This window comes from Salmo salar, chromosome ssa02 (genome assembly GCF_905237065.1).
Source record: "Salmo salar chromosome ssa02, Ssal_v3.1, whole genome shotgun sequence".
Classification (NCBI taxonomy): Eukaryota; Metazoa; Chordata; class Actinopteri; order Salmoniformes; family Salmonidae; genus Salmo; species Salmo salar.
The window spans coordinates 39,255,389-39,280,522 of record NC_059443.1 but is presented as its reverse complement, the minus strand read 5'-3'; the positions used below and the strand labels follow the sequence as shown (position 1 = coordinate 39,280,522).

Sequence of the window (25,134 nt, the reverse complement as noted above, 5' to 3'; positions counted from 1 at the left end):
CAGGACAGATTTCCGTCCACTCAGATGAGGAGACTCTCTGGGACAACTGATCAGAGGAGTTGGAGAAGTGAATGGTGACAGATTGACTTCGCTAGCCCAGTGACAAAGTGCGGCCGGGAGTGTAAATCCTCCCTGGGTGTCTTTATGATGCTGACGAGGTTGCTGTTTGTCATGGGCTGCCATTACTGAGTGTCTCTTGCCCTGGCTTTCTCTGCCAAGACCAGGAGCTACTCATCTTCATTCTGCCCAACTGCTGCGAGGGAGAGACTGAAAAACTGGGTGTGTGAGCGCATGTGTGAGTGAGAGGGAGAGAGAGGGAGAAGAAAGAAAAACAGAGGAAGAAAGGGAGGGAGTAGAGAGTTAGAAAGGAGCGAGATATGGCTTGCTTTGTGTGTCTAAAATGGTATCAATGTTCTGTGCAAAAATTGTACACATGATAACGTCTTATGCATGTCAAAATCTATCTAAGCCTAGCCCATCTAAGTTCACAGCAACTATTAAGAGCATATCAAACACGTCACTCGGGAGGTTCGAGTAGATTTCAGTATAATTTCCTAAGAGGGACAAAGCCGAAGTGCTATAGGGATCAATGAATAATAGAAAATAATAGAAAACAATAGAAAATGCTGACCTCAGACAATGTTTCACCTTAACACATTAAAGACATCTCTTAGCCAGTAGATGTCAGAGAGACGATATTTGATTAGTAACTAAACCAAATAGCCTTTTGACAAAATGAACTCTCAATGGGGGACTTACACAAAGTGTGGAAACAGAGTGGAATGGAGGGCCTATAACTAGTCCGTTAGCAACAGGACACACAAAGCCTGGCGGCGCTTACCTTGCTGGCTGGCACCATCACTCTCACTCACTCACTTTCCACATAATGTCCAAACTGGCAGACCTCTCTGTTCCCGACCCCGAGAAGAAGTCTATTATCATGGAATTACACAATGGGGAGGCCATGACCTCCTCTCTCTCGCTCCTCTCTCTCTCTCCATGCTTCCACATACATTCTCTCTTAGTCTGTCCCTCTTTTATTCATCCAATCCCACAGCACACAGAGTTCTGGGAGAGTTAAAATAATCCCATGGCACAGTAACAAAGCGTTAGAATGGATCAGTTGTTCAGGGTTGGCCCCACAAGACATTCTTTATTCCATCTGGAATGTCCTTTATAGCTCTGGCAAACTGTCCCACTCCCTGGACAGGACTTTGGGTCCGTCAGGGGACAATCGGCTTAAAATCAACCTGGCACACTAAGACCCTGGTGAGAACTTTATTAAGTGTATGTCAACCTAACAAGGGCCAAGTCAGACAGCCTACTTCGAGTGTTGGGTTAGTTGATTGGTACTCCAACATAAATGGAGTAACTATCCAATAAAATTGAGGGATTGAAAACTTGGTCAATCAGGGGAAAATATATGGCCTAAAATCAATCGAAGCACTAAGACCACTACTGAGAGTGTTTGTGGTAGACGATTGGTCCTCCAACATGAATGGCAGAGATAATATCCAATGAGTGAGTTTGATCTTACCGAGTTCAGGTCCAGGCTGGTCTCCACCCACTCCTTTGCGTCATTGTATTCGTCCATTAATCCCATTATATACAGCGTGTCCAGAGAATCCACGATGGAGGCTCCCCTCAAACCACCTGCAAAACACACAGAACAGTCAGAACCATGGGGTATAGGGACTTGTAGTGCCAGACATCATACAGCATTCTTGTTCTGGGTGAAAGTAGAATGACTAGAGTTGAGGCTCAGAGACATAAAGCAGACAGAAGTACCAAGACTGCAAAGTAAAGTTAAGCAAAACCCTGAAATGCCAAACTACAGTGGCACAAACTACAGCTATCACGTCTGCATTTTTAATCCCGAATTCTGGTATGACATTGTGTAGGCTGGATGAAAAGCATTTACCTCCTAAATGAACAGTAACAGTCTAGCCTGCTGCATTCCTAATTGTATCCAGGACAGGAACTGTGATCCCTATGCTCCAATGGCTGGTTTTAGCTGCACTTCATTTGAGGTTATTAAATTCCCTTCACAACCTTAATAAGAAATGTTCAGAGGCTTTTATTCAATCCCACAGCCCCTAAGAGCAAGATTGGATGGTCTTTTTCTTCTCATATGAAGAAATATGCGGTTCGTGGCTGGCTGTAATGGAAAGAGCTGTGAACAGAGGAATATGTGTCCTTATTGTGTTATTGAGCAAAATAGTTGCAGGAGAGACACACCAACTGAAAGCCTGAGAATGGAGTAATAACAACAGTAGAAACTAGGCCAACATATACCGCAGGAATGGCCATTACATGCACTGTAGGGCTTGAAAACAGAACTGTAGGTACAGTAACCGATTCTGCTGAAAAATATGATGTACACCTTCATGTTCACCCCTAAACAGAGCTCAACACAGAGACTGTGTCTATCTGACGCAACAACACAGCAACACAGCAACCTGGCACATGAAAGTGGTGCGATTCTTATAAGCAGTTATTGTGTAGCTCGGCAGATATGCAAATGAAAAATCGTATCTTGAGGCGACAAAATATTCATGAAGCAGAGGCAAAAGAACACTGGAGGCGAGAAGGGGAGCGATTCTAGCTGATAGTTTCTCTAACCCGAGTCATTTGAATTTGGCCAGACTGTGCAACGCAGTGGGCGGCTAAGACGGCAAGGGTTTGGCTTGTCTGATGTGGTTTGGGTGGTGGAGACAGACGTCAAACTCTCTTATCGTCACGCTAGCCTCCTCCCTGCAAACCCCAACTCAGCTTTCCTCTGCCCTCGATTACAATGGCTTGCTAAAGTATTCACCCCCCTTGGAATTTTTCCTATTTTGTTGCCTTACAACCTGGAATTAATATGTATTTTTGGGGAGTTTGTATCATTTGATTTACACAACATGCCTACCACTTTGTAGATGCAAAATACAAACAAGAAATAAGACAAAAAAAAAACAGAAAACTTGAGCGTGCATAACTATTCACCCCCCAAAGTCAATACTTTGTACAGCCATCTGTTGCAGCAATGACAACTGCAAGTCTGTTGGGGTATGTCTCGATAAACTTGGCACATCTAGCCACTAGGATTTTTGCCCATTCCTCAAAGCAAAACTTCTCCAGCACCATCAAGTTGGATGGGTTCCGCTGATGTACAGCAATCTTTAAGTCATACCACAGATTCTCAATTGGATTGAGGTCTGGGCTTTGACTAGGCCAGACATTTAAATGCTTAAACCAATCCAGTGTTGCTTTAGCAGTATGCTTAGGGTCATTTCCTGGTGGAAGATTAACCTCCGTCCAAGTCTCAAATCTCTGGAAGACTGAAACAGGTTTCCCTCAAGAATTTCCCTGTATTTAGCGCCATCCTTCATTCCTTCAATTCTGACCAGTTTCCCAGTCCCTGCTGATGAAAAACATCCCCACAGCATGATGCTGCCACCACCATGGGGATGGTGTTCTCAGGGTGATGAGAGGTGTTGTGTTTGCGCCAGACAGGGTGTTTTCCTTGATGGCCAAAAATGTTAGTCTCATCGAACCAGAGTACCTTCTTCCATATGTTTGGGGAGTCTCCCAAATGCCTTTTGGCGAACACCAAACTTGTTTGCTTATTTTTTTCTTTAAGCAACGGCTTAAAGTGGTCCTATGGACAGATACTCCAATCTCCGCTATGGAACTTTGCAGCTCTTTCTGGATTATCTTTGGTCTCTTTGTTGCCTCTCTGATTAATGCCCTCCTTGCCTGGTCCGTGAGTTTTGGTGGGAGGCCCTCTCTTGGCAGGTTTGTTGTGGTGCCATATTCTTCCCATTTTTTTATAATGGATTTAATGGTGCTCCGTGGGATGTTCAAAGTTTCTGATCTGTACTTCTCCACAACTTTGTCCCTGACCTGTTCAGAGAGCTCCTTGGTCTTCATGGCGCTGCTTGCTTTGTGGTGCCCCTTGCTTAGTGGTGTTGTTGACTCTGGGGCCTTTCAGAACAGGTGTATATATACTGAGATCATGTGACACTTAGATTGCGCACAGGTGGACTTTATTTAACTAATTATGTGACTTCTGAAGGTAATTGGTTGCACCAGATCTTATTTAGGGACTTCATAGCAAAGGGGGTGAAAACAAATGCACGCACCACTTTCCTGTTTTTAAATTTTGTAAATTTTTTGAAACAATTTATTGTTTTTATTTCACTTCACCAATTTGGACTATTTTGTGTATGTCCATTACATGAAATCCAAATATGATATTAGCCTACAGTATGTGCTTTTCAGATTACCCAGAAAGCCTCTCACATTGTTGACCTTTCACTCACATTGCCAACTGAAGTCAGCTGATAAGGTCAGTGGAGAGGGCGGAGGGTGCAGGGATGAGGGTCCGTAGGTGACATGGTTGAGTGATTGGCGTCATATGCCCATGGCCTCGCCGGCTGATACAGTACAGTCAAGTTACACACTATCAGCCCCATGTCACATACAGTCGAAGTCGGAAGTTTGTGTGTTGTCTCTCCCCTGCCAAGGCCAGTAGCCTCCTATCTAATACATGCAGCCACCCACCAACCACACAGCTAGTCACCTCCCATCAGCCACACACCCCTACCCACCAACCACGCAGCTAGTCATCTCCCATCAGCCACACACCCCTACCCACCAACCACACAGCTAGTCACCTCCCATCAGCCACACACCCCTACCCACCAACCACGCAGCTAGTCACCTCCCATCTACCACACACCCCTACCCACCAACCACGCAGCTATTCACCTCCCATCTACCACACACCCCTACCCACCAACCACGCAGCTAGTCACCTCCCATCTACCACACACCCCTACCCACCAACCACGCACCTAGTCACCTCCCATCTACCACACACCCCTACCCACCAACCACGCAGCTAGTCACCTCCTCCCATCTAACACACATCTCAGCCCACCTCAGCTGGGTTTACCTTGACAGGGATTCACCTTACATTGACACTGAGAGGGCACTGCTACCATCCAGCTATAGCTAGGCCGATTCAGAGTTGAGATGAGCATGCATAACTTGGGCACTGCTACCCTCCAGCTAGAGTCACTGCCCAGTCACTGCCCAGTCATGGGAAATCCATAGATTAGGGCCTAATGAATTTATTTCAATTGACTGATTTCCTTATATACTGTAACTCTTATATTTTGTTCAGGAGCTTCACATACGCTATGAAGGTAGGGTACGTCACTGACATCTTGCAGACACTGTGAAAACTCTGTGAAACAAAGTTAACTTTTTCCTGTCTCGAGCAGATCTCATTGCTAAGTCCATTGCCAGCAAACGAAGACTCTCAAAAGCATATTCTCCATTTCCGTTTGTGAAGGACTCTCACTATGCTTAGTGAGCACTTGACTGTACTGTTGCAATTTGATGACAAATCATGTTCCAGAGCACACAGAGAAAAAAAAAAGCGATAGCTAATACCCCTCATTACCAATCCGGTGGCGGCGAACGTCGGGGAGCAGTGGAGTGTGGGAAATTCCTATTGAAAACAGCAGCAACAAAGCACAGATGATTGATGAACTCAGTTGAGAGAGGTAACAGATCAATCCATCACACATTACTCTCAGGGTTCCTTGGCGTGGCCCAAACATAGACATAATTATTCCAGAGGCCCTTCCCCTGGAGGGGTCCTACCCTTGGTGGGGGTATGAGCACTTGGTGCAGGTAGGGTTACTGGGGTATTTATCAATCCATTTTACACACGGGAGTGGCTTTGTTCATCACATTCAGGTAGTACCGACCATTAACCATCAAAGCTTAAGTGAGGAATCTATAATCTAACCTTGTGACAGTCAAGCACAAAAACAACCCCATCCAACCATCTATAGATTCTTGGTGCTGTGAGTGCCACACGTGAGTGCTTGGAGACACAAACAAGCCAGTAGAAATGATTTTGTAATAACAGTTGTTCGCCAAACTGAAACGTAATCACATATCATGTGAAATGCTGTAATCAACTGATCCTGTAATGAACTGGTTTGATATGCTCCCATATTCCAAATTGATAAGAAGAAGAAGAGAGTAAACATTGCAATTGCTACGCAACTGTAATTACTTTAACATTCATTTAAGCAAATATTATTTGGATGTAATTCCTTCCCCCTAGCAACTAGGGAGCTCCTGTACAGGAACTTGTCACAGTAGAGTCATTCATATCATGTATTGTGAGTGTGAGTGAGAGTGAGAGTGAGAGTGAGAGTGAGAGTGAGAGTGAGAGAGAGAGAGAGAGAGAGAGAGAGAGAGAGAGGCGTGTGAGTGTGTGAGTGAGTGTGTGAGTGAGTGTGAGAGAGAGAGAGAGAGAGAGAGAGAGAGAGAGAGAGAGAGAGAGAGAGAGAGAGAGAGAGAGAGAGTGAGTGAGAGAGAGACAGTGTGTATTTGTGTGTGTGTTTTCCATAATGTGTGTATGTGCGTGTGTGTTCATCGGTGTGTATTCTATGTTGGAAATGAGTGGGAGAGATTGTATGTGTGTTACTGTGTATTGTGTGTACAGAGTGCATAGAAACCTATTGGTGAAACATTGGCTGGTGGATGTTCAATTATCAAAGCTGTCACTGGTAAGGCAACAGGGTCAGGGTGGTCCTACTAGAGAGCCTATATACACATGATCAATCAATCAACTCGCTCACGCACGTCCACAGACACACACACAACCACATACAGGCCTGCACGCACACAGAAACACACTCACGCACATGCAAACACATGCACGCACACACACCCGCGCACACCCAACACACATACATGGCATGGCAACAAATTCTATCAGACTGAAATCGTGTTAACCATTGAGGCAAACAGCATGCTAGAACAACATTCCCTCTGAGCAACCTCTTACCCTGTAGGGCTAATCAATAAACAAACTGTTCTGCTCATTCAAGTTACAGAAACAAATGGACGGTTTGATCACCTCTTTGCATTGACAACGATGAAATTGCATTCAATAGGCTATAACTTCATTAACCCTCACAGGGACAATGTTGAAGGCATTGTTGGAGAACCCATACATACTGTATACACTGTATGGAACATTGGCCACCATTCAGTGAGGACCATCAGTAGTTACCACTGACGAAAGAAGAAGAACCAGAGACCAATACAATGATCTACACTGCTAATTTGTTCCGCAGTCTTGTTCAATTAAGCTCTCAAACGTATACCATAAACCGTGAGAGAAATAGCCCGGGTAACATATCAAGGTGACTTTAATAGATAAGAGACTCTGGTAATATCACATTAATTACACCAGTCTTTTATTACTGAGTGTGGCTGTCACCAGGGTTACGCTAGCCTCGTTGACGTCAACGCACGTGTCCTCGTAGCTTACCGTTCAGGTCCCGGTGAGGGGTATCTGGGGTTCACATTTAGCCGTGACATGTCAGTGTTCAGGAATCAAATTTGTTGAATGTACATAAGAGGTGTCTGTGTAGCATGGAACTGCTCTGAGGGTAAGGGGGTTGGTGAAGTTGAGAAGAGAAGTATAAGAGCATATTGGAGAAAAGCCAGGGAGGGTAAAATGTGTTATGAACGTGTTCCAAGAAAGAGAGGGAGCTGTTAACAGCAAAGAGAAAGGTGAGGAGGAGGGATGTAAGAAACACCAAGGCTATCAATCAGAGTGGAGTTTTCAGCATTATTTCAGCCTTCCCTGTGGCTCAGTTGGTAGAGCATGGTGTTTGCAACGCCAGCATGGTGTGTGCAACGCCAGGGTTGTGGGTTCGATTCCCACGGGGGGCCACTACAGAAAATAAATAAATAAATGCATGGTATGAAATGTATGCATTCACTACTGTAAGTCGCTCTGGATAAGAGCGTCTGCTAAATGACTAAAATGTAAAAAATTTACATTTTATTTCATTTTTATTTAACCTTTATTTAACTATCGGTATGGAATATCATTGTCACAGTTTAGCCTCAGACAAACACCTGACAGTAGAGTCAATTAAAATCAAATAGGGACGAGTGGCCAAAATGTATTTGACCTATCCGAGCTGACGATAGTTAAACCACGAATATACTTTTTCCTATCAGGATTGAGGTCACGGGGTAATTGTTGCAATGTTATATCCTTAGTTGGTCTTTCAAGAATTTCTGTCCCAAAAATGTTTTCTTTCCTTTCATGTCATGTGGTGTCTGTCGCAAGTGTGACATTCTTCTGGATCGTAAGACCTTTGTGTTCTTGGTGGTTTGCCAGCTCACCCTGGATATTTGTAACACAATAATTATTTTTTCGTCTACAGTTCCCAGTCAAGAGTAGCCGTCTGGGGCCCAGTGAGTTTGGCCCTCTCAGGAGAAACATCCTCCTCCAACTACTGCTGAAACCACCTAATGTGGCCAAAACAACCACAGGCTGTAAGGGAAATGTCTGGCTCACCACACTTTGTTTCAGTCTACTAGGAATAAGTCAGAGAGACTGGTGACAATGTAAAAAAAAAGTGCTACTTTTGACAAAACACACTATTACTTGAAATGGATATTGGTACTTTCGAAATAGTTTCCTACCCACTTCAATCTCACGGAACCTCCCCAAGAGAGCATTCAACCCACACAAACCTAGATCCCTTGGACACACTGAATCCAATGAACTCTCAAACCTCCCTAATGGTAAACGTCATACATTCTCTGGTCACTGTAAGTAAACTGTGAGATGATCAGCAGTATATAGGCAACAGCAGTAGAGCTTCTGTTTGAATCAAACATAACAACTACATGATTGCCATGGAGACAAAGCTGTTGTGATAGGAGCTGTTTACTGATGCACATTATCTAATCCTCAGCCTGAGGGGAGCTGTGTGTCTGTGCATGTGTGTGTGTGTGTGTGTGTGATGCTACATCACTGTCAGACACGCATGTCTGACAGTGACGTAGGACTCGTGGGAGAGGATGAGGCAGGGAGAGAGTGTGAGACAGTGTGTGTAAAGTCTACCTCTCGGTGTAGGGCCACACAGAGTAGACACACAGCGGCTGGTGACCTGCTCTAACGTCCAGCTGGATGCTGATTCAAACCATTTATCAGCATAGAAAAATGTCAGAAGTGGGAATGTACTTCAGAAAGCTTCAAGGCAATAATACCTGTTGACAATCAACAAAAAATGAATTACCTCTCATAATACAGAGTAAACCTCTGGTCTGACAAGGTCCATTACACTATATCACCTCCAAACAACCGTACTGACTGCAGTGTCTGCCTGTGTGGCTGTTGTTACAGTGGGTATCTATTCATCATCATCCGAGTGGCCACCAAGGAAGCAGAACCCAGACCACAACACAGAGAACCAATAATGTGATTCCCTCTCTCTTCGAACAACTAGACAAACCCTAATGACATGAAGTAGACTATCCCTGTAACGGATTGGCCTCGTCTATTTGGTGTTATGTTTTTCAGACACCGCAGCCAAAAAACTAGACCCAGCCAATGAGCTTAACAGGCCTAGTTCCTCAAGTTGTCCACCCTGATAGCCCTCACAGACAGAGAGAGAGAGAGAGGAGAGAGCGCCAGCTTTCTCATTTATATCCTCCTCCAATTAATATTTTTTATTTTGCACACATGAAAACATACTGTATACACATACACACACGCACACAAAAGACAGATGCACACAAGCAGGCACACACATAGAACCCCCACCCCCACCCCCCCCCCCACACACACACACACACACACAGAATAACCAAACATGATTAGAAAGGCTACAATCATGGTGTAGCATGCACATACAAGATGAGTCAAACTGACATCATCTAATTTGCCACTATGGGACCGCAAGACAAGCACAGAGTATCTCAGCCCCACCCAGTCCTGTCAGATGTTACAATATCTCCAACGAGATTACAGACTGCATACTGTGCTATCGAACCCCTCTGTCCATCCATCCACCCCCTCCCACTCTCGCCACCATGGATTGACACATAGCCACTGTGGGGTAGAAGATTATATCTGATGCTATATTAACCGTCAACCCACCACATCTGATTGGAGGTGACAACTGTGCCATGATTGGTCAGTTATTTCAGACCAGGATGGGCCGATGGTGCCAACAATTCAATGACATTGATACCAATAGTAAATAGCTATAGCAGAAAGAGCCTACAACACAAATTGGAGGCACTCAGAGTCTGCAGCTCGGTAAACTAATTGACAGGTCTTCCTGTTTCCAGACGGAGATGCGGAGGGCAGAGTGAAGTTAGCATTGGTTCTAGCGCCCGCAGGCTGCGGCTCCAGCAGTCTCCCCATCTCTCCTGGAGATTAAACAGAGCAGCCTGGCCTGTCAGCTGTGCTATACACACACAGACAAACACGCGCGGGCACGCCGCACACTGATGCGCACCGACACACGCGCGTGGAGAGAGACACACACACACACACACACACACACACACACACACACACACACACACACACACACACACACACACACACACACACACACACACACACACACACACACACACACACACACACACACACACACACACACACACACACACCTGAGTAATGTTTGCCTGGGCCAATTAAAATGGGTTAGAATAACCTGGCCAACCTGCTGATGGAGAGGACCCGTCTGCTGGAGAAATGAAAGCAGAGTCGTTCAGCATCGTTAGTGCACACAAGTGTAGGCGAGGAGGTTACCCAGAGGGAGGAAGAGGGGGTGGAGTACGTGAGGGGGATAGTGTGTGTGTGTGTGTGTGTGTGTGTGTGTGTGTGTGTGTGTGTGTGTGTGGATCCATCCTACTTTATAAACAAACTGCCCCAAAGTATAGACTGTATATAGACTGTATATAGACTGTATATAGACTGCCTGTACGTTGTGATATGGGATATTAAAAACAGTGGGAAATCATTTACATCTGTCACGTTCTTACCAGTAAAGGGGTTATTTTGTTATTGTAATTTGGTCAGGCCGTGGCAGGGGGGTATTTGTTTTATGTGGTTCGGGGTTTGTTAGTATATGTGTTTATGTAGAGGGGTGTTTGGTTAAAGTATTCCGGGGTTTTTGGGTTATGTTCTATATTTCGTATTTCAATGCTCAGTCTATGTTGTGTATTTCTTTTTTGGCCTGGTATGGCTCTCAATCAGGAACAGCTGTACATCGTTGTTTCTGATTGGGAGTCATACTTAGGTAGCCTGTTTTCACTTGTCCCTTTGTGGGAAGTTGTGGTTGCATAGCTGTGTGTTTAGCCTGCAATCATTTTCATTCGATCGTTTTCTTGTTTTGTTTGTTACGTGTTCAATAAAGTTACTATGAGCACTCAACCCGCTGTGCCTTGGTCCACTACGTACGACGACCGTTACATCTGTAGAATATTAAGTTATACAGCCTTTTTCAACAAACCAAACATTTTGTAAAGAGAAGTATTTGCACACTGTGTACATAGCAATGAATTAACAATCCACCAATAATTGGTTCATTTAAAAACTCAGCAGGCGCACTCACCTTTAATTTCATGCAGTCACCTGTAATTTCACAGCAAATTGCAAAGGTCAAAAAGCTGTCATCTCTTTCTAACATTTGCTGAACTTCAAATCCTTAACTCATCCAACAACCTTTAAACACCAGAACAAAACTTTGTCCCTCCACCTTTCCAAACTCTCCTTTACTCACTCTGAGAACTCAATTAATTTCTTAAACTCCAACATTGCTCTCTCTCTCTCTGTTCTCTCTTTTCTCACTTTCTCTCTGTTTGTAGTTTCAGGAATGCCATGGGCTCTTGGCACAGTTATCCTGTTCCCCCCTCTCTCTGAAGTGTGGCCCAGACTGTAACAGTGGTTTGAAAAGTTTCAATGACCCCTCCGGCAGGATACACCAACACAAAGCATTCATTTCACACCTTTTATTTATTCATTCCCCCTTTCCTCTCCACACAGGGGGACGGAGAGACAAACCACTATGCAGTATCCACTCTCTAATCATGCTCCGTCTGGGGCTCCGAGTCACACCTTTACCGCCCAATTACCAATGGATCCCTTGGATACCTGAGCAGGTCGACCAATGAATAACCTGTATGCACAGACACACTAGTGGTGGAGTGTGAAGAAGAATGATTATAATTGGTTCAAGGAGAGAGAATGTGTGTACTAGGCCTATTAGTCAGCGAGGGCCCTTATCTGTTGAAACTGTGTGGTGGTCACCACAGTAACAAAAAACACTTCTGCTGTGTTAATGGGTAGGGAGGGATCGAAAATACTGTGAATGCTAGCTGTGAATAGGAACTGTGAGCTGCATTGTCAGTGTTCTTTCAAAGAGCAAAAACCTATATCGTATATCAGGGGATTTAACAGAGCATAAATTAAGTAAGGAGACATACATACAAAGTATTCCAGTCAATACTCCACATAGAAAGTAGGTCTACACTGAGAATAAGGAGAGATACTATATACAGTATACCATGGTTGTGGATATAAATGGATTATATAGAAGACTAAGTAGAGGCAGGAACAGACTGATTGGTGGATGTATGATGGGGAAATCGCAAACACTTTGTAAGTATTCCATTGCACTCTGCATGGCTACGGGGACTCGCAGTGGCCTAGAGTGAGCCAAGGATGGGATATAAATAGAAAAAATGAGAAAGAACCAAAAATCTGTTCCTTAATGCGACCGTGAGCTTAGAGGCTTTAGGGAATGACGGCTGGTAATTAAAGTGCCAAGCTGATTACCTACACCCCACGGCCCATGTCACGGACCATGTCATCGACTCAAATAGCCATGAGGACGTCATTATCTGGGTCACTGTGTCTTCGACGCGACACGTACAGCACGTCGGACGACTCGGACAAGACTGACCGGTTTACATAAACTCTGGGTCCGGGGCCAGTAGACGGGATGAATCGTGGAAGGGAATAACAGACATAAGAATGCGATATAAAGTTGTAGGTCTGGGTAAGTCAACCCCTGACCTTTGACCCTAACTATTTCTCTCTACGATAGAGTACAGTACAATCCCTTTTAATCCCCCTGCTTCGTCGTACATTTTGCTACCAGTTTTCCATTATCTTGACTGTGTAATCCCTATGGCGAGGGGCTTGTTGATGCGCTCATGTTCAGTACAGTGGGGTTTTATTTGTTTGTTTTAATCAAAGGATGGGGAAAGGGGTAGTCTGTGGTGGTGAGGTTTAAAAGAAATGAATCCTTCCCCCTCTGTCCTATCAACTACTGTATGTCCTCACCGTGGAGCTGGAAGATATATTTGCATGGCTCAGAACAGTGTAGTTGTCACAGCAGAGACTGGCAACATAGCAAGACCATGACGAGCATCGTCAGCTGAAGATGAGCTTCCACTGGATCGCCGTCTATTCTTGAAGTGATGACGCAACATACTCCCTGCAATCTCAATCAGCTAGTGCAGTGGTTCCCAAACTTTTTATAGTACCGTACCCCTTCAAACATTCAACCTCCAGCTGCGTACCCTCTCTAGCACCAGGGTCAGCGCACTCTCAAATGTTGTTTTTTGCAGTCATTGTAAGCCTGCCACACACACACTAAACGATACATTTATTAAACATAAGAATGAGTGTGAATTTGTGTCACAACCCGGCTTGTGGGAAGTGACAAAGAGCTCTTACAGAACCAGGGCACAAATAATAATAGAATAATAATCAATAATTTTGCTCTTCATTTAGCCATCATACATATAAAACCTTATTTGTTCTTCAAAAATGGTGAATAACTCACCATAGGTCAATGAGAAGGGTGTGCTTGAATGATGCACATAACTCTGCAATGTTGGGGTTGTATTGGAGAGTCTCAGTCTTTTTCCACACACAGTCGGTGCCTGTACTTAGTTTTCATGCTAGTGAGGGCCGAGAATCCACTCTCACATAGGTACGTGGTTGCAAAGGGAATCACTTGTTGCAATTTCGATGAGGCTCTCTTGTTCAGATATCGGTAAGTGGACTGGAGGCAGGGCATGAAAGGGATAACGAATCCAGTTGCTTGTGTCATGCGTTTCGGGAAAGTACCTGCGTAATTGCGCACCCAACTCACTCAGCTTCTTCGCTATATCCCATTTGACATTGTCCGTAAGCTTGAGTTCAAATAATGTGTCAATACTTTGCCCCTTGATAACCAGCGCATTTCTGCATGTTGTAAAAGCGTTACATGGTTGATGCCCATATCATTGCATAGTGCAGAAAATACATGAGAGTTCAGGGGCCTTGCTTTAACAAAGTTAACCATTTTCACTGTAGTGTTCAAAACATCTTTCAAGCTGTCAGTCATTCCCTTGGCAGCAAGAGCCTCTCGGTGGATGCTGCAATGTACCCAAGTGGCGTCGGGAGCAACTGCTTGCACACGCGTTACCACTCCACTATGTCTCCCTGTCATGACTTTTGCGCCATCAGTACAGATACCAACACATCTTGACCACCAAAGTCCCTTTGATGTCACAAAGCTGTACAGTACTTTAAAAAATATCCTCTCCTGTTGTCCTGGTTTCCAGAAGAGGATGTCTTCCTTAATTGACCCTGTCATGCCCTGACCTGAGAGAGACGTTTTATTTCCTCTATTTTGGTTAGGTCAGGGTGTGATGTGGGGTGGGCATTCTATGTCATGTATTTCTTTGTGTTTGGCCGAGTATGGTTCCTAATCAGAGGCAGCTGTCTATCGTTGTCTCTGATTGGGAATCATACTTAGGCAGCCTTTTCCCCACCTGTAGTTGTGGGTAATTATTCTTTCTGTGAGTGTTTTGTGTGCGCCTCAGTTGCGTCACGTTCATTTCTGTTTATCCTGTTTATTGTTTTGTTCGGTTTCACTTCAAAATAAAGGATGTGGAATAACCGGCACGCTGCGCCTTGGCTTATTTATGACAGGGAGTTTGAGGACAGTGAACGTGACAGACCCCCCATAAATGAACCGGACATATACCAGGAGCTGTGCCAGGCCCGTCACATCTGTTGACTCGTCCAGCTGTAACGCATAAAATTAATTGGCTTGTATGCGACGCAGTAATTGTTTCAAAACATCTCCTGCCATGTCACTGATGCGTCGTGAAACAGTGTTGTTTGATGAAGGCATTGTCTGTATAGTTTTCTTGGCATTTTCCCCCGAGAATTGTCTCAGCCATATCCGCAGCAGCAGGAATAATTAAGTCCTCCACAATAGTATGGAGCTTGCCTGTCCTAGCCACTCGGTAGCTCACCATATAAGACGCTTCTAGCCCCTTTGTAACGGTTGTCGTCTGGAATGGAGGACCAAAACGCAGCAGGAATGTGGATGCTCATCTTGATTTATTTTAAACAAGAAAACACCAAAATAACAAACAACGAAGAACTAACGATCAACACGTCAGGCTTACATACGCAAAACAAGAAACAATCTCCCACAAACACTAAACCAAACACATACCCATATATAGGACTCTCAATCAGAGGCAACGAGAAAGCACCTGCCTCCAATTGAGAGTCCAAACCCCCATTAACCTAAACATAGAAATACAACTAACTAGACTAAACATAGAAATACATTAACATAGAACAGTGCCCAAAAACTACGGAATACATAAATCAAATACCCTTCTACAAAACCACCACCCCGAACCACATAAAACAAATACCCTCTGCCACGTCCTGACCAAAATACAATAACAAATAACCCTTATACTGGTCAGGACGTGACACCCTTCTTATTAATGGTATCTGTTGCTTTTATACATGTCTTACTACTCAAAAGTCGTCTTAATTCTCGCTCAAAAAACTTCTGTGGCTTATTTTTCAAATTGGCATGTTATGTTTTTAAATGTCTGTGCAAGAGTGAAGGTTTCATCGAGTTGTGAGATAGTACTTTTGCACATATAACACACTGTGGCTGAGAAAAGGCACTACTACCAATATAAGTGAACCCCAAATCAATGTAGTTCTCATCATATTTGCGCCTCTTTGACGGTCCAACGTCCCTGTCTGTTGTTCGGTGCTTTCCCAGGTAAGGGGGCAGTAGCTCTTCCGCTGCATCAGATTCACAACTGTCAGTGTAGAGTTACTGATGCTAGCATTGGATGTGCTCATGGAAGCAGAACAACTTGTGTCGTCGACAGGTGCAGGTGTAGTACTGCTGGTAGTAGCAGTACTACCAGTGAAGCTGGTATGTCTCTATATGGACGCGGGCCTTACTTTTTCTAACCATTTATCAATTTTTTGAGCAAACGGAATGAGCAGCAGCTACGTTTGGCTACATACGGACCGTTAGTGCAATTCCCGAGAGAGAGTAACTGTTAATGTGATTGGATGATAATTATTTGACTAGGCTACCTGTATTTGACATTGTGTTGTTATTTCGCTGAACACTAGATGGTGTGAGGCTACTCAGGCGAGAAAAAAATCTCACCCAGATGTATAGCCCCATTGGAAAATATAAATGGACTGTTTGAAAATGCGAAGAGATGTTTTTTTTATATATAAATAATTATTATATATGTATTTTTAAATGTGAATCACCTTTTTATTTGGCGTACCCTCGACGGCAATGCACGTACCCCAATACCTGAGCTAGCGCAATCTGCTAACACACTTGGCTGATTTACACCTCTACTGTGAAGCAGTTCATGTTGGGATTTTTTTATTTTTTTTTTACTTGGTTCGCTCGCTATTCCTATTCCTACTGGCTCTCGGCTAGCTCACTTGGTACCCCTTTCTGCTAGCTCTAGGCTGGCTCACTGGCTGGCTCTTTCTGCTAGCTCTAGGCTGGCTCACTGGCTGGCTCTTTCTGCTAGCTCTAGGCTGTCTCACTGGCTGGCTCTTTCTGCTAGCTCTAGGCTGCCTCACTGGCTGGCTCTTTCTGCTAGCTCTAGGCTGGCTCACTGGCTGGCTCTTTCTGCTAGCTCTAGGCTGGCTTACTGGCTGGGTCTTTCTGCTAGCTCTAGGCTGGCTCACTGGCTGGCTCTTTCTGCTAGCTCTAGGCTGGCTCACTGGCTGGCTCTTTCTGCTAGCTCTAGGCTGGCTCACTGGCTGCCTCTTTCCGCTAGCTCTAGGCTGGCTCTTTCTGCTAGCTCTAGGCTGGCTCACTGGCTGGGTCTTTCTGCTAGCTCTAGGCTGGCTCACTGGCTGGCTCTTTCTGCTAGCTCTAGGCTGGCTCACTGGCTGGCTCTTTCTGCTAGCTCTAGGCTGGCTCACTGGCTGGGTCTTTCTGCTAGCTCTAGGTTGGCTCACTGGCTGGGTCATTCTGCTAGCTCTAGGCTGGCTCACTGGCTGGCTCTTTCTGCTAGCTCTAGGCTGGCTCACTGGATGGCTCTTTCTGCTAGCTCTAGGCTGCCTCTTTCTACTTGCTCTAGACTGGCTCACTGTTTGGCTCTTTCAGTAATCGGTACCTATTCCTACCAGCTCTTGGCTAGCTCACTAGGTACTTTTCGGCTAGCTCACTCAGCTAGCAACTTTTTCTAGCACACCCCACTAGCTAGTTTCCTCTGCTCCCCCTGATGTCCATGCAGGTCTGTGGACCCCAGCTGAGTCTCCAGAAAGGAGCCCTGTGAAGCTGTACTAGAGGCTGGAGCAGTGCATAGGAACCTGTAAGGGCCTGTAGGCTCCAGGCTGTTGTATTTGCTCCAGTGCCAGCAGCAGCAGAGCAGTGCAGCCAGGTCTGCCATCATCCAGCGCAAGGAGAAACCTGTTCTGACAGGCGGTCTTCTCCCACAGTGCACAGTCAGAGACTAGCTGTGGAGCTAATCTCTCCTTATTGTACATACTATCACTGTACCTCTTACATACTGTTATCACCTACAGTACAGCAGGGACAATGCTTACCTGTTGCACCCCTGCACCTAATATAGGAAGCAGTGAAAATATCACTGTATAAGACTTGGATAATCTTTTGATAAACATCATGAGCTACTATATGTGTCATTTTTACAAAACGTGGAACGCCACGTCTTTATTATCTCACACATGGAGAAACAGTAGAACATACATGTTTCCCCCCACAGATTTTCCTCCTAGAACGTGTGCAAGATTTGCTAATGAGACGAGTGAAGCAGGTGGCAACTCCCATTCAATAGATGGTCCCTTGACAATAAGATATTAAATAATAAGAAACTGTACTCCAAACTGTGAAATCTGAATTCATGCATTAACCTCTCTGGGATATGTGGGACGCTAGCGTTTTTGGAAATGTTGGAAATTGCAGGGCGCCTAATTCAAACAACAGAAATCTCATAATTACAATTCCTCAAACATACAAGTATTACACACCATTTTAAAGATAAACTTCTTGTTAATCCAGCCACAGTGTCTGATTTCAAAAAGGCTTTACGGCAAAAGCACACCATGCGATTATGTTAGGTCAGCGCCTAGCCACAGAAAACCATACAGCCATTTTCCAAAGAAGGAGAGGTGTCACAAAAGACAGAAATAGCGTTAAAATTAATCACTAACCTTTGATGATCTTCACCGGATGGCACTCCCAGGACTCCATGTTAGACAATAAATGTTTGTTTTGTTCGGTAAAGTTCATCTTTATGTCCAAAAACCTCATTTGAAATTGGCGCGTTATGTTCAGAAATGCATTGTCTCAAACAAACATCTGGTGAAAGTGCAGAGAGCCACATCAAATTACAGAAATACTCATCATAAACATTGATGAAAGATACAAGTGTTTAACATACGATTAAAGATAAACTTTTCCTTAATGCAACCGCTGTCAGATTTCAAAAAGGCTTTAGGGCAAAAGCACACCATGCGATTATGTTAGGTCAGCGCCCAGCCACAGAAAACCATACAGCCATTTTCCAACCAAGGAGAGGTGTCACAAAAGTCAGAAATAGCGTTAAAATAAATCACTTACCTTTGATGATCTTCATCTGATGGCACTTCCAGGTCTCCATGTTAGACAATAAAAGTTTGTTTTGTTCCATAAAGTTCATCTTTATGTCCAAATACCTCCTTTTTGTTCGCGCGTTTAGTCCAGTAATCCAAATGCACAAGGAGCGCTCACAAAGTCCAGACAAAAAGTCAAAAAAGTTCCATTATAGTTCGGAGAAACATGTCAAACGATGTATATAATTAATCTTTAGGATGTTTTTATCATAAATCGTCAATAATATTCCAACCGGACAATTCCTTTGTCTTTAGAAAGGAAAGGGCTGCACGCCATAAACAACTCAAGGCTTTCAGCCAGACCCCTGGTTCAAATAGCTCTTATTCGTTCCCCTTTTACAGTAGAAGCCTGAAACAGCATTCTAAAGACTGTTGACATCTAGTGGAAGCCTTAGGAACTGCAATCTGACCCCAATCTGACACACTATATTGGATAGGCAATCAATTAAAAAAACTACAAACCTCAGATTTCCCACTTCCTGGTTGGAGTTTTCTCAGGTTTGGGCCTGCCATATGAGTTATGTTATACTCACAGACATTATTTGAACAGTTTTAGAAATTTTTGAGTGTTTTCTATGCATATTCTAGCTTCTGGGCCTGAGTAGCAGGCAGTTTACTCTGGGCACCTTATTCATCCAAGCTACTCAATACTGCCCCCCGTTCCCAAATAATTAATTGCTGTATATACAGTGCATTCGGGAAGTATTCAGACCCCTTGACCTTTTCCACATTTTGGTACGTTACAGCCTTATTCTAAAATGGATTAAAAAAAGACAAAATTCTCATCAATCTACACACAATACACCATAATGACAAAGCAAAAACAGGTATTTAGAAATGTTCTTCCTGGAGCTTGGTGGTTCCAAACTTCTTCCATTTAAGAATGATGGAGGCCACTGTGTTCTTCGGGACCTTCAATGTTGTTGGCCTTTTTTGTTACCCTTCCCCAGATCTGTGCCTTGACACAATCCTGTCTCTGAGCTTTATGGACAATTTGCTCTGACATACACTGTCAACTACTGTCAATACTACCCACCACTGCGACCTGTACGCTCTCGTTGGCCGGCCCTCGCTTCATACTTGTCGCCAAACCCACTGGCTCCAGGTCATCTACAAGACCCTGCTAGGTAATATACCACTGGTCACCACTGGTAATATCTCAGCTCGCTGGTCACCATAGAAGCACCCACCTGTAGCACGCGCTCCAGCAGGTATATCTCACTGGTCACCCCCAAAGCCAATTCCTCCTTCGGCCGCCTCTCCTTCCAGTTCTCTGCTGCCAATGACTGCAACGAACTACAAAAATCTCTGAAACTGGAAACACTTATCTCCCTCACTAGCTTTAAGCACCAGCTCACAGATTACTGCACCTGTACATAGCCCATCTATAATTTAGCCCAAACAACTACCCCTTCCCCTACTGTATTTATTTATTTATTTATTTTGCTCCTTTGCACCCCATTATTTATATTTCTACTTTGCACTTTCTTCCACTGCAAATCTACCATTCCAGTGTTTTACTTGCTATATTGTATTTACTTCGCCACCATTGCCTATTTATTGCCTTTACCTCCCTTATCTCACCTCATTAGCTCACATTGTATATAGACTTATTTTTCTACTGTATTATTGACTGTATGTTTGTTTTACTCCATGTGTAACTCTGTGTTGTTGTATGTGTCAAACTGCTTTGCTTTATCTTGGCCAGGTCGCAATTGTAAATGAGAACTTGTTCTCAACTTGCCTACCTGGTTAAATAAAGGTGAAATAAAAAATAAAATAAAAACAACTATGGAACCTTATATAGACATTATATCGACAGGTGTGTTCGTCCTAATATTTATATATTTCTCGTCCTAATATTTACAGATTTCTTTATTCTTGTCCTAATATTTAAATGTATATATTTCTTTATTCCATTCTTTGACTTTTAGATTTGTGTATTGTTGTGAATTGTTAGATACTACTGCACTGTTGGAGCTAGGAACACAAGCATTTCGCTACACCCTCAATAGCATCTGCTAAATATGTGTATGTGACCAATTAAATTTGATTTGATTTTGGTTAAAAAAATAAATGTAATCCATTTTAGAATAAGGCTATAAAGTAACAAAATTTGGAAAAAGTCAAGGGGTCTGAATACTTTCCAAATGCACCATATATAATGAAAATGCTTTGTTCATGACAGCCAATAGAAGGTCATCATAACACAACCCTTCTAACATGTGTCTCTTGGGGAAAATCTTCTCCATATGCTAGAATAGACATCTCAAGCTAAGTCCTCCTATTCCCTGAGACCTAGCAAAGAAAACATTGAAAACATTGTGTAGAATGTCTGCCTCTAAGACAACTACTGTACGTTCCCTTAGAAAATGCAGGTAGAATAATGAGAGCTATACATATCTACTGCATCTCATAACTGGTGTTTGTTTAATAACCTCTACAGGATCGGTGTCCCGCCCGCGAGATGGTTGAGTTAACATAGGCTAATGCGATTAGCATGAGGTTGTAAGTAACAAGAACATTTCCCAGGACATAGAGATATCCTGTATGGGCAGAAAGCTTCAATTCTGCACTGTCCAATTTACAGTAGCTATTACAGTGAAATAATACCATGCTATTGTTTGAGGAGAGTGCACAATTATGAACTTGAAAATGTATTAATAAACCACTTAGGCACATTTGGGCAGTCTTGATACAACATTTTGAACAGAAATGCAATGGTTCATTGGATCAGTCTAAAACGTTGCCCATACACTGCTGCCATCTAGTGGCCACAATCTCAATTGCGCCTAGATTCCTAAGTCATATATTGGCCCTTCTCTTGCATTTCTTTGTATTATCTTTTACCAGATTTAATGTGTTATATTTTCCTACAATCTTCAAAGTGTTTCCTTTCAAATGGTATCAAGAATATGCATATCCATGCTTCAGGTCCTGAGCTACAGGCAGTTAGATTTGGGTCATTTTGCCATTTTAGGCAAACATTTAAAAAAAGGGTCCGATCCTTAAGAGGTTTTAACAGTGGGAAAAGCATCACCTTTTAATGACACTGTATGTGTAAAAGATAATATATGCCCATCCCCCAGCACACACAAGACAGTGCATGAAAAAGACGCTTCACAGCCTATAATTATGATTATTTGTGTCTTGCTGGAGAGAACGATGGAAACCTCATTGGTTCAACATCAGATCCGTGAGATTGAAAGGAGGGTTGGGACTGTGTCTCCAGGGTGAGAGAAGTGACAGGGGAAGGGGGTTGGGAAAGTGACTTGTCACCTGGGGCTTTGTCGCTATGGAGATATACAGTAAATTATATCTTCCACACTGTATGGCATCCATAACAGTGCCTGTGGGATGAGGGGGAGGTAAGCGGGATGAACGGGTGGAGTTGACCCTTCGCTCTGCTTGAATGTATTATTTGACTGTCAGAGTAGAGGCGTCATTTGCCTAGCCCTTCATTTAACCTTGACGAAAAAGGTCCTCCCACCTCATTTACCACTCCCTACTGGCACCTTCACTGAATGCACACTCCCCCTGAGACCAGATGCACTCTGGGACATAATTGCAGAGTGGGAAAGAACTGTGTGCTCTCTGTACAGGTGGGAGGGCGGTGGATAGAATGGCAATAGCGTTAGGGTGCTTCCCAGTTCAACGCCTTTAATAAAAATGTTCTCCGGATAACAGAAAAGGAAGGACCGTGACTGAAAGGGCTTCAAGGTCGACTTGGCGCCAGTGTGTGTCTCCTGTATGGTTTTATTCACTGTGACAGTATGTATACAGACTGGCACTCTCTAAAGATGCCTTCAGAATCTCAGGCCTCTCTATGGCTCATAGTTTTTTCTCCTACTCACATCATAATAATTCACCATGACTAGCTAAATTCTTATCGATCAGATGGAAGGGATCGATCGGCTTCCATTGAGCTTCCACATGGCCTTCTCAATGCTCCATGCTGCTTTTACGACGACTGAAGTGCTTGTGAGTTTTTTCAATAAACGCCTCTGGTTTAAATGGTACCTGGGTGTGCTGTGCGCAAAAGGTCAAGGGGTATTTGGTATTTATTAGGATCCCCATTAGCCACTGCAAAAGCATCAACTACTCTTCCTGGGGTCCACATAGGGGCCGAGGGGTAGGCCCGTGTCTCATTCTGGGAAGGCTGGTGCTCTTTAATTACATCTCATGAGGGGAGAGAAAATAAGAAAAGAGGAGAAGGGGCGGCAGAGGTGTAGAGACTATCGAGGGGGGATGAAACGAGGGAAATAAAAATATATCTTGAGAAAGGACACAACAGCGATAAGATAAAGGGCAAGAGGAAATTGCAAAGAATCCTGCAGAAGGGAGTGAGGAGAGAGTGGGGCCTTCCGTCTCTTTGTGTTGGGGAGAGAGAATTTCCAAAACACTGCCTGTGGACAATCCCATTACTAGCCATAAGACATCCATTGTTTAAGGACAGAACAACTATTGGAGGACAAAACTGTGCTCCACAGGGAAAATAGATGCTGTGACTGCTAATGTTATGTTCCTTTCTCCAGTACTGTCATGACCACTATGTCCTCCTCAGCATCTGGCTGCGTTGGGTTTGCTCTGTATGATACAGTGTGTGCTTAAGTTAGTGACCCACATATTCTAAAGCTGTGGTAATGACATCACTCACAGTGGATGAACATCCCTTTAAGCCCCTATTAAGGCTCGGGGGTGGTTCGCCTCGCATTAGAGAGTGTGATATTGTCACTATTTGTTTTAATGAAATACAGGAATGACTTGCATCATTTTCTGATCGATCCACAACAATAAAGCTCAGGGTTGGAAGGGGACAAAATAGGCAGAGGCTAAAAAACAAGCCTTACCTTTTCAAAAAGATAAATGAGAGTCATGGTGCAAAAATCCAAAAAAGTACATCATCAGAACTCATCGAGTGGACACCTATTGGTATGAAAGACATTGTCAAGTTACTGTACACATTAGGGCCACGTGTGACGATCTAGAAAACTGGGACTTCATCTTGGTTAGCATTTCCATCACCGTTTTTTGTCTCAGTAAGCAGAGACACAAAGGAAGGATTTACTCGTGGGTTTATGTGGCAGTGTTGGCCTGAAGCAACGGTCTGTTGATGAGCAGTTTACAGAGAGCTTTCAGCCGACCGTTCCTGGAGCTTGCCGCCTAATCCTATTCCTTACAGCAGCTGGAGATCTCGAAGGGTGTTTGAAAGTCAGCCCATGTTTTCTTTCTTCCATTTATTCTTCTCGCTTTGGTGAAGGCCAAGGTTTCCAAGGACACATAATGGGCAGACGGGTTTGACATGAAAAATATTCTATCCTCTTTAGCTGCTGCTTCTCAGCCAAGGTCAAAGGCAAGGAAACAGCTCTGGAGTCGAAGAGCCCAAGCCTTGATTGTTGTTCACAATGGAGTGATACCGAATTGTTACCTTTCTTTTGAAATTGGAGGGTTTGTAGCCTTGTTTGTTTGCCGCAGCCGTAGAGGTTGAACAACATGAACAATCAACTTGTCCTCTGAAATTTGGTTTGAGTGATCTGGACGCTGAATGATAAGGTATTAGGAGTCTGGGGGAGCTAGAGGGAGAACACTAATGACAACAACAAGATTAAGCTATAAACGACTTCCGTCTTTAAAAATCCAAACGCCTTATGTCTTAGCGAATCACTGCCTGGGTGAATTCAAGTGAATGCTAAAGGCTGTATTCAATAAACTTGAAAGAGTGAACTCGTACACCTTAACGTGATATTAGGTACATGGAGCTAAAAGTATACTATTAAAAAGAAGAAAAACTCCAGCACAACGGGAATCTTGATGCTTCCCAAAATAATATGGATCTGTTTTTCTTCTTTTTAACAGTATTCAATAAACTAGATGGAAAATAATAATACTGCCTTCCCCAGGGTTTCCCAACCCCAGGGTCCCCTTTGCTAGTGTTTGTTTGCACTGTTCTTTGCTATGTTTCTTCTAATCTTTGCTTTGCTATATCATTAGACGCACAGTACGTGTGTGGGATTGAGAGTTGATCCAGTACATCACTTTCACCTCCTGTTCTTCTTTTTACATCCTACTCTAGCTCAAGTTCCAGCTCTGTTCAAAGATAGGGAACACCTGCTGTTTGATGCTTGCTTCGAATCAGCCTCACAGATAATATGCATGCTCGAAGACGAATGTCACAAGATTATTTTTCGTTTAAACACTATCATAAAACTTGGGCACCAGCGAGAGCTGTCGAGCCAAACTCTCAAAATTATTCAATGTGCTTAAGTGTTTTCTCTGGCAATTCTCTAAATATTAACAAGTGTCCCTGCATGACTTTA

General features: G+C 43.7%; 1 protein-coding gene across 1 annotated transcript in view; it reads right to left on the bottom strand.

Annotated features, from left to right (window-relative positions):
* Positions 1-25,134, bottom strand: part of LOC106582899 (mannosyl-oligosaccharide 1,2-alpha-mannosidase IA) — a 218,701-nt gene that overhangs the window by 85,001 nt on the left and 108,566 nt on the right. The window contains exon 3 of the mRNA XM_014166496.2: positions 1,538-1,653. Within this exon, the coding sequence (XP_014021971.1) occupies positions 1,538-1,653 (116 nt within the window). The remainder of the gene's footprint in view (positions 1-1,537; positions 1,654-25,134) is intronic.